Raw genomic sequence first — 13,885 nt, 5'->3', positions numbered from 1 at the left:
TTTATAAACTTAGGACTAATAATCTGTATAGCGATACGACGGCACGACTCGAAATCCGCACGAAGTTGGCAGATTTGGGTTTATTATAAATTAGTTTATGTCATAATCGAGTTAACATGATTAACATGATTAATAAGTGGGTTGAGTTAGGATTGACCTCCTAACACGAATTGACACGATTAACTATATGTGTCATCTGCAATCTAATGATATGTGATATAACATGAAAGTTTATATGACATATTAAATACAAATAATGTGAATTTTAATATTTGTAGGTCAAATTTATCTATTTTATTTAAAAGAAAAGATAAATTGATAAATAAATATATTAAACCTATCATGACCGTGTTAAATAAGTCATTATTATATTAATTATTTATTCAATATATTAATTTAAACGAGTTATATTAATTGACACGATTAATATGATTAATAAATATGTCGTATTTAGGTTAACATTTTTTACGTGTTTAATAAACAAGTCATATTTAAATTAATAATTTCTGACATAATTAATAAACAGATTAACATGAACATGACTCATTAACACGAATTATCACTTTTATATGAAGTAAGAGAAAGAATAACTAGGTTCACATACTCTTAACTCTTCCCATCCTTTGCAATTATCGTGGGTTTGTTAAAGGTTTTGCTTTAGAGGTAAAAATTTGGTTTTCATTTATGGCTCATCATCATCAGCATCTTCCTTGTCGTTTATTGTTTCGGATGTCATCCTCACTATGGCCTTTCGCATCTCAAAGGGTCAAGCTTATTTTCGTTTTTTAGACTTGTGAGACTCAAATCACATATTTTTGCTTTCTTAAATAGGCCTAATCAATTAAATTATGTCACGTCATTCAAAAATTTTAAAACACCCTTTAACTAATTTTTTATACTTTGATATTTAGATCATTTACGTGTCATAATATTATTGGTTAGACCATCTCTAATGTAAATATTAATGCTCATTATATATTTAACATTAAAAAATATGATATAGTATCTTATTTTTATTTTTACTCAAATATATAATACAATTTAAAATACTAAATCTACTTTTTCCCATAATCATTCAACTTTCAAAGTTATAAAAGTAAACTTTTATTTTAAAATAATTAAAAAATGTAAAAGTTACAATAATTACATGAAAAGGTAAACATTTTAACAAATAGCAATCAAATGTAAAATTTTTCATATGCTATAGTTAGTATGAAATTTGTCACAAAATATAGTATATGAAAAATTTGACACAACAAATATTGTATTAAAGAGTGTTTTTTGCAATACTAAAAAATTTGTAATTGACACATCAATTATAATATTACATTAGAGATGCACTTAAACACCAATTGAAACACTAAAAATTGAAGAGATGATTTGAGTCCATTGTTATGTCCTTGACCTGATAAAGACCCAATTGAAGATGAAGTAGATATATTTCAATGGCTTAAAAGAGAAATAATACATAAAATGCCCACTTTACAAGCTTCGAATCTAAAAATACCCACTTATATATAATATTATAAAATTACCTACATCTGAATAATAAAGAACATCTAATACTTGATATACCCTTGTTCTTTATTTTGATTAGTTTGGTATTTATTTTAAAAAAATTGGGTAGGTTTTTATTATTTATTTAAAAATATTTCTTTTTCTTGAAATAATTAGGTTTCATTAAATTTAATTGTTTGACTTTTTATATTTAAATTCGATATTTATTATGTTATCTTTTCTAGTTGAGTCATTAGATTTTTTTGCTTTTTTTCATTATGTAAGAATATAAACGTCTTCACATATATATGACAGTAGGTTTTTCGTAAATAAAATAATAAGTTGGCATTTTTACATATTCAAGATGCTCTAAACAGACACTTCTGTAAATAACAAAAAAAAAAATGACCTTTTTATAGAATGAAACTCGGTTTGAAGTTTAATTTGATTAGCAAATAGTAATAATAATCTCACTTTCTTCATTAACAATTAACATATTTTCAAGGTTTATCTTTACATGGAATAAAAGTGTATATAAGGCAATGTAATTTATCTCTCTCACAAGATAACGGTAATGCGGCTAAACACATTTTTGGCTAATTTAAGAATATAAAACAACCAAGATGAAGATGGATCCAGACACATAAACTGATTATTTCCAAACAACATCATAGAAAAAATTTTCAAGATGAGATTGAAAATTTTACCTATAGTACAACCGTTGAAAATTGATTCATGCCATGGAATTTTTGCAATAGTTGAAAGTTTATAATATCTATAATTAACGTCTTTTAGACACTGAGGAAAAATAATTTATTTTTCACACTATTCTAATTTCTTTAGTAGTAAATTTGTTATGAACTCTTGTTTTGTTCATACTAGTTTTTCAACGCGCTTCACGCGTGGGTGATTTGCTATAAAAAATTTATTCATATGTATTGTCGCGTGTGAGTCACCTTAAAAATTTATTACAACAACACATTTTAAATTTAAACACTCAATAGTAGAAGAGATTAAAAAATAACTAAAATAGATGTATTATATTCGAGGAGGCACATTTAAAAACATTAGATTTCATATTAAAATAGAACACACTAAAAGAAATGTTTTGATCTAAACAATCAAATAGAAAACTAATTAGGATGGACATATAGAAAAGAAAAAGATGTTTAAGTAAGAGCGTATTTGAGAATAATTATTTCAACAGTTTTTTTTTTTTCATATATAGAAATTAAATAGAAAACTAATTAGGGTGTACATATGAAGTAGGGAACTATTTGTAAAAAAATGTATATATATTTATATGAGAAATTAAAAAACTTTATAAAGTGGAAGTAACATCAGTGATGGACAATAATGTAAATAAAAATTGAGTAAGGGTGGGTCAAAGAACAAAGTAAAAAAAGAAAAAAAAAAAACAAAGAAAGAAAGAGAAAGAGGAACAAAATGGCAACCACATGTCAGAAGGTGTGGTGAAGTAAACTCTATGGCTTTTATAAATGTTAGATTAGGGTATACATAGGGGAAGTGAAGATCTTAACGCCCGTCCGCTTTACTAGTTTGAATTATAACTCAATTTTTTATTATAATATTTTCTCTTATAAAAATTTAAATTTAAATTTTTTTTACAATATTTTCTTTCACATGAATTCATTTTTTAACTCAAATGAGCGAAATGAACGAGGTCTAAGTAAAGTCACATGGAGCAACACATGGACCAATATGGATGGAGATAAAATGGAGTTTTGCTCTTATTAAAAAAAAAACTTGCGTTTTAATTGAATATTATGTATGGACAAGTAAAATGTGTATGAAATATATATATACTGGGCAAATTAGACATAAAATTAATTAGATGGTATATTTACAAATAATAATTCAGAGGGTCACATAAAAAAATATATATTTATAAAAATATATATAAAAGTCATATTTAAGAAAAAATTTAGTTGAAACAATACTGACTTTTAAATTTAAACACTTAATAATGGAAAAGATATATATAATTATAAATTAAACGAACACGATTTAGTATAAAAAACTAGTGTAAAGATAATTTTTGATATGATAAGAATTATACTGAAAACAATTAAGTAGAGACAAATGAACAGAAACAAAAAATTTAATAAGAACACATGCGAAAGAAATTACCTTTATTAGAGTATAGTAAGGAACAATGTAATTTTGAAAACAAAAGTAAAAAAAAAATAAAATGTAAAAAAAAAAAAAAAAAACATTAACAAATTTTAAAAACTAAAAAAAAAACATTTAAAACTAAAAAAATAAAGATACAAAAAGTAAAAAAAAAAAGAAAAAAAAGAAAAATAATGAAAGAGGAGGAGCTGCCACATAGGAAAGAGCATAGGTTCTTTAAGTATAGAGAGATAAATATAGATATAGATATACAGATATATGTAAGCTGATCTATTCTTGATTCAGAATTTCATGGTTACTGTAATTTAAATATGGAAGTGTTTTGTATAAAAAAAATATATGAAAGTTTTTAATTTTTACCAAATAAGTGTTATGTATTGACGGTGAATAAGGGATTTAGAAAAATGATAGAGAAAGTCGAGAAGTGCAGCAACCAAGAAACATTTCAAGAAGTAAATGAAACTTGACACTGTTTTCCGCTGAGAAGTAGGAAAAAGAGATGAAAAAAAAAAGAAAAAAAAAAGAACAATAATAAGAACAGAAAAAGAGAGGAAAAAAAAAAAGAGAAATGGAAAAAAAAAGAAAAAAAAAAGCTATCAAAGGCATCATAAATTTAAAAAATAAAAAAAGGGAGTCATCGAAGGCATCGTCTCCTAACTTTACAAGGAAACTTTTCTTCACCAAATGACTCCCAGACGCACTGCACAAGGTTCAACACGCATTCTACATTCCCTAAGCAATTCAGTTTTTCTCATTCTTCGTAAACAAAATTCTCTCCTTCTTTATTGTCTTTCTAAAGATTTTTCAAGCTCTTTTGTACTACTTTCTTTCTACATAATGAAAAACCAAACACTACATTAGATGTAGCTCTCACAATTAAGGGTGAACTGTCATAAATTTTAATGCATCTTTTCATTTTTTTGTACCTTATTTATTTGTTCATATGCTATATCAATCTATTGCAAACAAATCCATATCCAACAACTCCCCAACTAGTACCTAAGACAAATTGATTGAAAATTTCATCCTGTATTGTTTCCATAGGACGAAAGTAGTTTTTAAACACTTCTATATGTTACTTCTAAAGTGGTAAGCATGGACAAAACCATAGCAAATTATATACTTTCCTCTTATGATTACTCTAAAAAAGGAAAGACAAAAACAAAACAAAAGCGAAGTAAGATAGTAGAATATTTATTTCGCGGTGTCTTTTATTAAACAAAACCTGAGACCTCTCATAGCAAACATATATTTGACAATTAAATTCTACACACTTTCCTCATATATTTCAAGGACAAGTGTTTAATTACAGGTGATATCATAATCATCACTTTTAAGTTTTAACTATAGCTTCGTTAGTATAGGAGCACCTCATCGACTCTTTGCATAAATAAAATCTGGGACCTACATGATATAGCAGATTAGAAATTGAATGTCAATCCTAACTCCACTGATAATATTGTTTTCCGATTAATTAAAATAAATGTTTATTTACTATGAGATTCATATCAATTTTAAGTCAATGGCTACTTAATTTTGCACAAAGACGACATGATTTTAGTTAAATATATAAGACTCATATCCTTAGATTTCATAAATGCTAAGAAAGGAATTGCATGATTTCGGATTCAACTTTCTAATAAAAAGTTAAATGCTAGAAAACAAAGATTGCTTCTCTTTCACACCTATTTAAAATTAATATTCTTAATCTTAATAAACACTATGAAAATATTTTCAATCCATTTCCTAATAGATAAGTGAATGCTATAAATTTGTACCCCAAATCCATTTCCTATGTGTTTAACTAATTTTGTTGTTCTTTTTTTACACAGATGCAGATGTTATATGATCTTTATATGTGTGTGTTAATTTATACTCGCTAATGACATTTTGTTTCTTCAGTGAAAGGGATTGCTTGCTACAATTCCAGCTACTATACTTCTGTGACAGATTTATCTTAATTTTAGTATTTTTCAGGATATGAAATATTAGATGGTTTTTTCTTTTTTTTTTTTCCTTTCTGAACCTCCATTTTCATATGATTCGGAATCTGCTTTAGTCTTGTATTTGCAGATTTAACTGAGGCAATAGACATGTTGCAGATTCCGTGAATGGATTAATGATGTGTGTGTACGGCTTAGGAACCATGTAAGATTCTGATGTGCTTGACGAAGAACTTGCTGGAAAAGGACTTGCAATGTTCGAATCGGCCTTTGCAATGTTACTTTCAGAGCCTGCGATGATTGTGTTAGTTTCCAGCGGATGCAAATGTTTCTAAAAATTTCTTGTTAGAATTGGCACTTGTGAATAGGAATTACAAATAGGAAATTAAAAATTACAATAAAGTTTATTTTGGAGAGACACTACATGTGAAACTAGCCCAACACAATTCAGGAGTCTAACTTGACCTAAAAAATTAACCTATTAGGCCTTTAGTCATTCTATATATATAAACCACTTCACATTCTCATTCACTTTTCATGTGAAACAACACACACGTACATTTTTTTCAACAATTATCAACTTATTTAATTCTAAAAAACCTAGCAAAAAATCTCCTGACTTTTCATCAATTACCATTCCTGAGTACTTTAGTTGAAAATAAAAAGGATCAATAACATGAATCACGGCATCTAGAAAGAGTCCCTATTGATAGTTTTAGACGTTTTATTTGATGGGTGGCCTATTTATTTCAACTAACGAAAGTTGACGGAGGATAGAATAAATATTGCTGGGAAACATGGGCGGCCTATTTATTTCATGATCACAAGCTCAACTAACGAAAGTTGAGTCTACTGTAACATTACATGCAGTACTTTGATATACACATAAACAAAAATCCCAATAATTAGCTTTCTCATCATAGAGAAAACTCGTTTAATACCAGAAAGCCACCATTTCTTTTTCCTCCATATCATACTCAGTAGACAGGCATTTGTAAGTGAGAAACATCCGAGAAATGAGTTTCATCGTACCAATATTTCATGTTATCTCCATAGTTGAGCTCCAACATGTCACAATACCTCTTGTAGTACCCAATGCTGTTAGTGATTAAATCACTACTCTTTTGTCCAGAATTTCCATGGATTATGTGACCAAGGACTTGACTAGTTTCAGAGTTGGCATTGACAGTAATATCGTGGCAAGAAGGCTTGTTGTTGTGCTGAGTCATCCGAAACCATATTGTTTTCTTGAGTGATACAACAACGTCTGTTGCCACTAAATCTGGAGTACTTATCAAATCTATCCAAAGAGCTTCTCCAACAAGTCCGTAGTTGTGGTTGCTGGTATGAAAGTGTGATCATTAATATGTGAAATATATGAAATCCAACAAAAAATTAAAACAAATATTCTACGACAACCTTTTTCTTTTCTTTTTTTTTTTCTTCTTTTACTTTGTTTTTTAGGAGATTTCTACCGTAGGATATGGAAAATGTCTACCGGAAGATCTCTATATATGTCAATCGTCATATCTGAAAATTATCTTTTTTACTTGTGTATTTTAATGTGATTTTAATAAGATTTAACAGTCAGAAACATGTATTAGTATCAATATTCTACTGTAAAAGGATCTTCCTTTTTCTAATACGGATGAAAAACAACAATAATAATAAAACTCCAACGTGCGTATTTTAACTAACAAAAGATTGTTATTCAACAAAAAAACACTTCCATGTTCCATAACTCTGTGGATCAATTAAGATTCTAAGGAATCATAATTTTACTTCTCATAAAGAAAAATTTACCTTATAAGATAATTTTGAAGATGTTTCATAATTCAATTTTTCTAACGGAAGTAATTGTTTTCGAGGTATATCTTGTTGATATCGGTTTGAGTTTTTTAATACTTTATAAGACAATATAAATAATGCAGAGATGTAAAACAAAAGAACACAAGAAAAATGGTATCGCGGTTCGGTCACAACCTACTCCGCGGGGCCACACCTAGATGATGAACAATCCACTAAGAACTATTTTACAATTCAATTGGACTTAATCTACCCGAGACTCCTTCTCTAAGAAGACGCCTATGAACTTGCAATTTCCTAATGGACTTAAGCAGCAAGATCCCCTCGACTTTTTAACATTGGAATCCCTCCAACTAAGTTTTTCTCCCGAAAAACACTCAAATCATCTCTCTAAATACAAGTGCTCACCCTTATCTCACAACCCAGCAAAAACTAATCAAAAGGCATACAAAGACTTGAGAGACTCTTTGAATCAATAAGCAGAAAGTTAATAGTTTTGATGACCTCTTCAATTAATTCGCTAATATGTTGCAGATCCTTGTTGCAACAATAACTGCAACATAGCTGTCAAGGTCAACTTTAGAAAAACCAGTCCGAATCAATCTGCTTTAATTCTGAAATCTTTTCGAAACTGATATACAAATCTGGACACATTCCTAGGAGATAGTGGAAGATCATTCAGCTACGAAAACTCATTCAAATCACCAATTATCAATTTACCATCTTTGAATCAATAATTGACCTTCAAAAACAGAAACTATATTAAGTTTCCAGATCTTGCAGAAACCTTCCATAAAGAACTTGTCAGCTGCACATCTATTCTCAAACACAATCAATCAGCCAATCATTTCCAAAATAATGCTAATCATAAAACGATTAGAATCAATACAGAATTTGGGAAACAAATCCCAACAATCTCCCCCTTTGGCATTGTTTTGGCAAAACTAAAATTGGAAACTAAAACAAAATAACTTTCGTAAACTCCCACTGAACTTAAAACATCATAGACTACCTACTCTCCCTTTTTGACAAAAATAAGCCAAAAATTCTAGAAACTGCTGTTGCAGAAAGTGTTGCAACACCTGATAGAACACTCTATGCAATACTTTCTTGTAGATCACGTTCCAATTCATTGATTTATGCAAATCGCTCCCCCTGAATCCTCCACACGAGTCTTACTCCCCTGAATATGGTATTCTCCCATGCATATTACTTTTATCACCTATTAAAAGCTTGAAGTGACCATTACCACAATACTCAGAGTTAGTAGTACATGCTTTAAAAGAAGTATAAGCCCTATGACACCTTAAATCAGATTTCCTTATCCACACACGTCTAGAAAATTTATTTTGCATATCAATCTTTGCTTTAGGTGTCTTTCTTGTGAATCTGCAATTTGATGGTTTAATGATCATACCTCTTTTTAAAGCATTCAAGTATTTGTAACATCTAGGTCTAATGTGGCCAGGCATATTACAATAGTGACAGATAGGAACAATCATGTCTATTGCTTGTCTTGTTACAACAGGCTTTGTAACAAACTTCTTGTTTGATCTTACCTGAGATTTCTTAAAGGATTGCATCATAGTACTGATGGCTAATTTCATAAAGATAGCCTTCCTAGAAATTTCTTGACCCTTGTAGCCAAGGCCTGAATGATCACCACAAGTTTTTTATTGTGAGAGTAAGTGATCCAATTTTGATGTGCCCGAGTTTAGCATCGTTAAATTCTTCTGGGTCTGCTCCAATTCGAGTCTGGTCTCAGCAAGCTTTCTCTGATGCGTTGTTGCTGAGATTTCATAATTTATTGCAGCCTTCTTCAACTCATCTATTTCTTTTGTTAAGACACCAACTTCATCTTCAAGCGATTTATTTCGTGTGCAAACAACAAGCCATTTGATGTACATCTTCTTATAAGCTTCCTGAATCTTCCCAAGACTTAGGTCATCATCGCCACTGTCATCTTCAATTTCATCCTCAAAATCTGTATCATCAACAACTCCGCTAGAGGTTGTTGCAAACGCTGTTGTAACAGACTCTGCAGCAACATTATCAGTGCTAAATAAATTTTTATCCATGAATTCATTTCCTACAGTGAAAGCTACATAATTGCTGATGTGTTCATCTGCATCCTCTTGACTTTCATCCGAATCATCACTCCATGTAGACGCCATGGCAGCCTTGTTTCGCTTCTTGAGAGTGTTTGCACACACCGCTTGAACATGTCCTAATCCTTCACATTCTCGGCATTGTATTTCCTTATTTCTTTTCTTCTCTTCAAACCGTTGAGAGTTAAAATTCTTCTTTTGAGAATTTTTGTTCTTTGAATTCTCTCTAAATCTCCCTTTCTTGTTGATCTTTCTCAGCATTTTATTCAAGTTTTTGGTGAGTAAAGTAAGAAACTCACTCAAGTCCTCATCTTCGTTGGTCTCATCTTTGGTGGACATATCATCATAATCTGCTTGAAGAGCAATTCTTCTACTTTTCTTTTTATCCTTAAAGTTCATCTCAAAGGTTTGAAGATTACCTACGAGTTCATCAAGTCTCATCTTCTCCACGTTTTTTGCTTCTTCGATAGCTGTCACTTTGTAAGCGAAATGTGCTAGAAGTGACCTCAAGGTCTTTTTCACCAATTTGGCGTCAGAATATTTTTCTTCAAGGGCAAAGGCTTCGTTAGCAATATTACAAAACTTTGAGTTGAAATCGGCAATACTTTCATCTTCCTCCATATGCAAATGCTCAAAACGGGTTGTGAGGATTTGAAGTTTTGAAGACTTCACAGCATCCGTACCTTCATGTGCAGTTCGAAGAATATCCCACGCTTCTTTAGCGGACTCACGTGTGGAAATCAATTTGAATTGTTTAACATCCACAGCATTGAAAATGGCGTTCAATACTTTTGAATTATTGTTTGCTAGATTGTCCTCATCGTTGGACCATTCATCTTCTGGTTTAGGGACAGTATTGCCTTTATCATCTTTAGTTGTTGGATGAGTCCATCTGGTTAAGACAAATCGTCATGCCTTCTCATCAATAGCTTTAATGAAAGATTTCATGCGAGCCTTCCAATAGGGGTAATTGACACCTTCCAGAAATGGTGGTTTGATCACAGATCCTCCTTCTCTCATGAAATCCATTCCTGCAAAATCAACCAATACACCAAGACCTCACCGAAATACACGTCAGTGACCTGCTCTGATACCAATTGTTAGTACCGGTTTGAGTCTTTTAATACTTTATAAGACAATATAAATAATGCAGAGACGTAAAATAAAAGAACACGAGAGAAATGGTATCGCGGTTCAGTCACAACCTACTCCGCGGGGCCACGCCCAGATGATGAACAATCCATTAAGAACTCTTTTAATATTCAATTGGACTTAATCTACCCAAGACTCACTCTCTAAGAAGACGCCTATGAACTTGCAATTTCCTAATGGACTTGAACAACGAGATCCCCTCGACTTTTTAACATTGAAATCCCTCAAACTAAGTTTTTCTCCCGAAAAACACACAAATCATCTCTCTGAATACAAGTGTTCACCCTTGTCTCACAACGCAACAAAAACTAATCAAAAGGCGTACAAAGACTTGAGAGACTCTTTGAATAAATAAGCAGAAAGTTAACAGCTCTGACGACCTCTTCAATTAATTCGTTGAACCAAATATGTTGCAGATCCTTGTTGCAACAATAACTGCAACATAACTGTCAAGGTCAACTTTAGAAAAACCAGTCCAAATCAATCTGCTTTAATTCTGAAATTTTTCCGAAACTGATATACGAATCTGGACACATTCCTAGGAGATAGAGGAAGATCATCCAACTACGAAAATTCAATCAAATATCAATCAAATCACCAATTATCAATTTACCATCTTTGAATCAATAGTTGACTTTCAAAAATAGAAACTATATTAAGTTTCCAGAACTTGCAGAAACCTTCCATAAAGAACTTGCCAACTGCACATCTATTCTCAAACACAATCAACCAGCCAATTATTCCCAAAATAATGCTAATAATAAAACGATTAAAATCAATACAGAATTTTAGAAACAAATCCCAACATATGTTAGTACTTACTGAATGAGTTGGATGGGTCCTCGACTGTTATACTTCTTTCCAGAAGCACATGCCCAATAAGTAGATGTACAATATTCATTCTCAACGTCACTAGTGGTCGTATTAATATGACAGTAACCCCAAGCATATGGATCCAGTGAATCAGAACCTCGTCCTACACCACAACATACAACTAAGTTATGTATATTTGTAGATACAAAATTTAAGGCAAACTTCCTATAAAATAACAGGATAATTTAGCTTAGACAACAATTTGTAACTGGGAAATTTTTTTGATAAAAACTGTTATTTTTAGATAGATTAGTTTTTGTGTTTTTTTATTCACAATCGGGCGGTCTCCTTTCTTATAAACCAAAAGAAAAAAAAAACCTGAGTAAAGCCCTTATAAACTTATATTTGTGTTATTACTTAGTGCATCTCAAAGCATGCTAATCACTTTATGTTTTAGTTAAAACGAATAAAAATTTAACTTTTTTATAGCTTTTTTCGACTCTAACCATTAACTAAATAATTAGCTATTATGGAAACTTCTTTATGCTAGTCACACTAACTAAATATAGCTAACAAAAAAGACTAGTCATTTAAATTTTTGTATTATTTTATTCTTTCAAACCATAATAAATATATAGTTTTTTTAATTTAATAAAGTTATTTATATTTTAAATTTAATAGATATTAAAATAATCTATATTTAGTTAAAATAGAAAGTATGATTGGAATGGATTATTAAAAAATTACTAATTAAAATAACCTTTTAATTATTTTAACTAAAATTTAATTAAAATTTAGAGAGTTCCCTCAAAATGCTCTTATACAACAATTATTTGAGAGATCGAAGTTTGACTATTCAGGGAAAAAAGCGTGTGAAAAACAACGACGTTCATCAATAGAACTTACTTTTAACCAATTACAGATCTATTACATGTCTGGTTTTGAACCTTGATATTATTAAAAATACATTATTGTATTTTTTATTGTTTGCTGAAGAAATATTATGTTTGAAATAATATATATATATATATATAAGTCTTTATATATATATATATATATATGAATGAGATTTTTCACTTCTATAATTTTAGGGTTAGACGACACATATTCACCTTAAATTATGAGATGATGACATGTGAATTATCTGTTGCATCTTGAGCTTTGAATTGTCTACTGTTAATATGTGAATATTTGTACTTGTGACTTTGTTGTTTTTCTGGACTTGTTTTTTGTGGAACGTTTTCACATACGACTCAGCCCTTTTAATGTTTTTCTCCTTTCAGGTTTTAGCTTGAGTTATATTTTACAGCGAGTCTTATTTATATAGAACTGTAACGGTATGACAAAATCCCAATTTTGTATGTTCTCGAGAAATTAATTGTATATTACCCACTCATGTTATTATTATAATTATTTACCATTGAAATTATCTTTATTTGTAAGTTTAGTTTAGATTCTCAGATTTTGTTTATTTATTACTATGTACAATTTCTATCTTTATCTACAAATATATATTATTTTTAAAAAGAGTTAAAAAAAAAATATATTTTTACCTACACATACTAGATTTTACTTACATATTTCTCAAGCTGCTATGTAAGCGACACGTCGTTGCCATGTTAGTAATGTAACCAATCAACAATAGCCACATGGATGGACACATAAGTATTATAGCCAGTAAATGATTCTTGTTGAGGTCAAATTTCGTTTCTCATTTCTCATCATATATGTGTCTTTATACGTCTCGAAGAATGGGGCTGAATCACGAATCGGTTACTGAAATGAGTCGCTAGCCATCAGCAGATCAACTGCCGAAACGAACCGCTACCCGCCAAGTAGGTTCGGCTACCCGAACAACCAGTCCACTTGCGGGGCTGCATGCTCAGTATTCTAAAAAATCAACATTAATTCCTCCATCACAGCAGCCATATTCTATTGGATATTGCCTCAGAATAGTAAAGAGAAAGTCAATCTCCACTAAGCTTACTCCCTAAGCAATTTCTCTAAGAGGAAAGAATCTTCAATCAAAAGTTAAATGGAAAACTTGCCTTAAATCAAATATTCAGCAATCAAGGCCTATAAATCAGCCCTTGCACGTCCATGGCGGGGGAGACACATATTTACGCCCATCATACGCCTACACCATTGTTTAGCATTCCTAGGAGTTTTTCCACCATATTTACATACTTCTCAGTATTTTCCATAGTATTCTCCTGACATTTATGGAGAATACCGTTGTAATCTTCGTCAATATTCATAGTGGAAGATCTGAAGACCCAACAGTAGATGTACCATAGATCATCAAGGGAACCACTATAAATTATTGTGTCCCGCTCTCTTTATTTTTTCTGTCTGTTTATTTTTACCGCGATTATGATACTAACGCTCTAATCATCGAATTTAGTCATTTAC

At 30.6% G+C, this 13,885-nt stretch overlaps 1 protein-coding gene across 1 annotated transcript; it reads right to left on the bottom strand.

The window, feature by feature from the left end:
* Positions 1-6,513: 6,513 nt before the first annotated feature.
* Positions 6,514-13,353, bottom strand: LOC112091107 (mulatexin-like). The gene is made up of 3 exons (XM_024163952.1): positions 13,296-13,353; positions 11,483-11,636; positions 6,514-6,935 (listed from the first exon to the last, which is right to left on the bottom strand). The coding sequence occupies exons 1-3, from the start codon at positions 13,351-13,353 to the stop codon at positions 6,572-6,574; spliced, it is 576 nt and encodes a 191-aa protein (XP_024019720.1). The 3' UTR covers positions 6,514-6,571.
* Positions 13,354-13,885: the final 532 nt, after the last annotated feature.

Source organism: Morus notabilis, unplaced genomic scaffold (genome assembly GCF_000414095.1).
Source record: "Morus notabilis unplaced genomic scaffold, ASM41409v2 Scaffold306, whole genome shotgun sequence".
NCBI lineage: Eukaryota > Viridiplantae > Streptophyta > Magnoliopsida > Rosales > Moraceae > Morus > Morus notabilis.
Note: the sequence above shows the minus strand (reverse complement) of the source record. Positions and strands in the feature narration are given on the sequence as shown.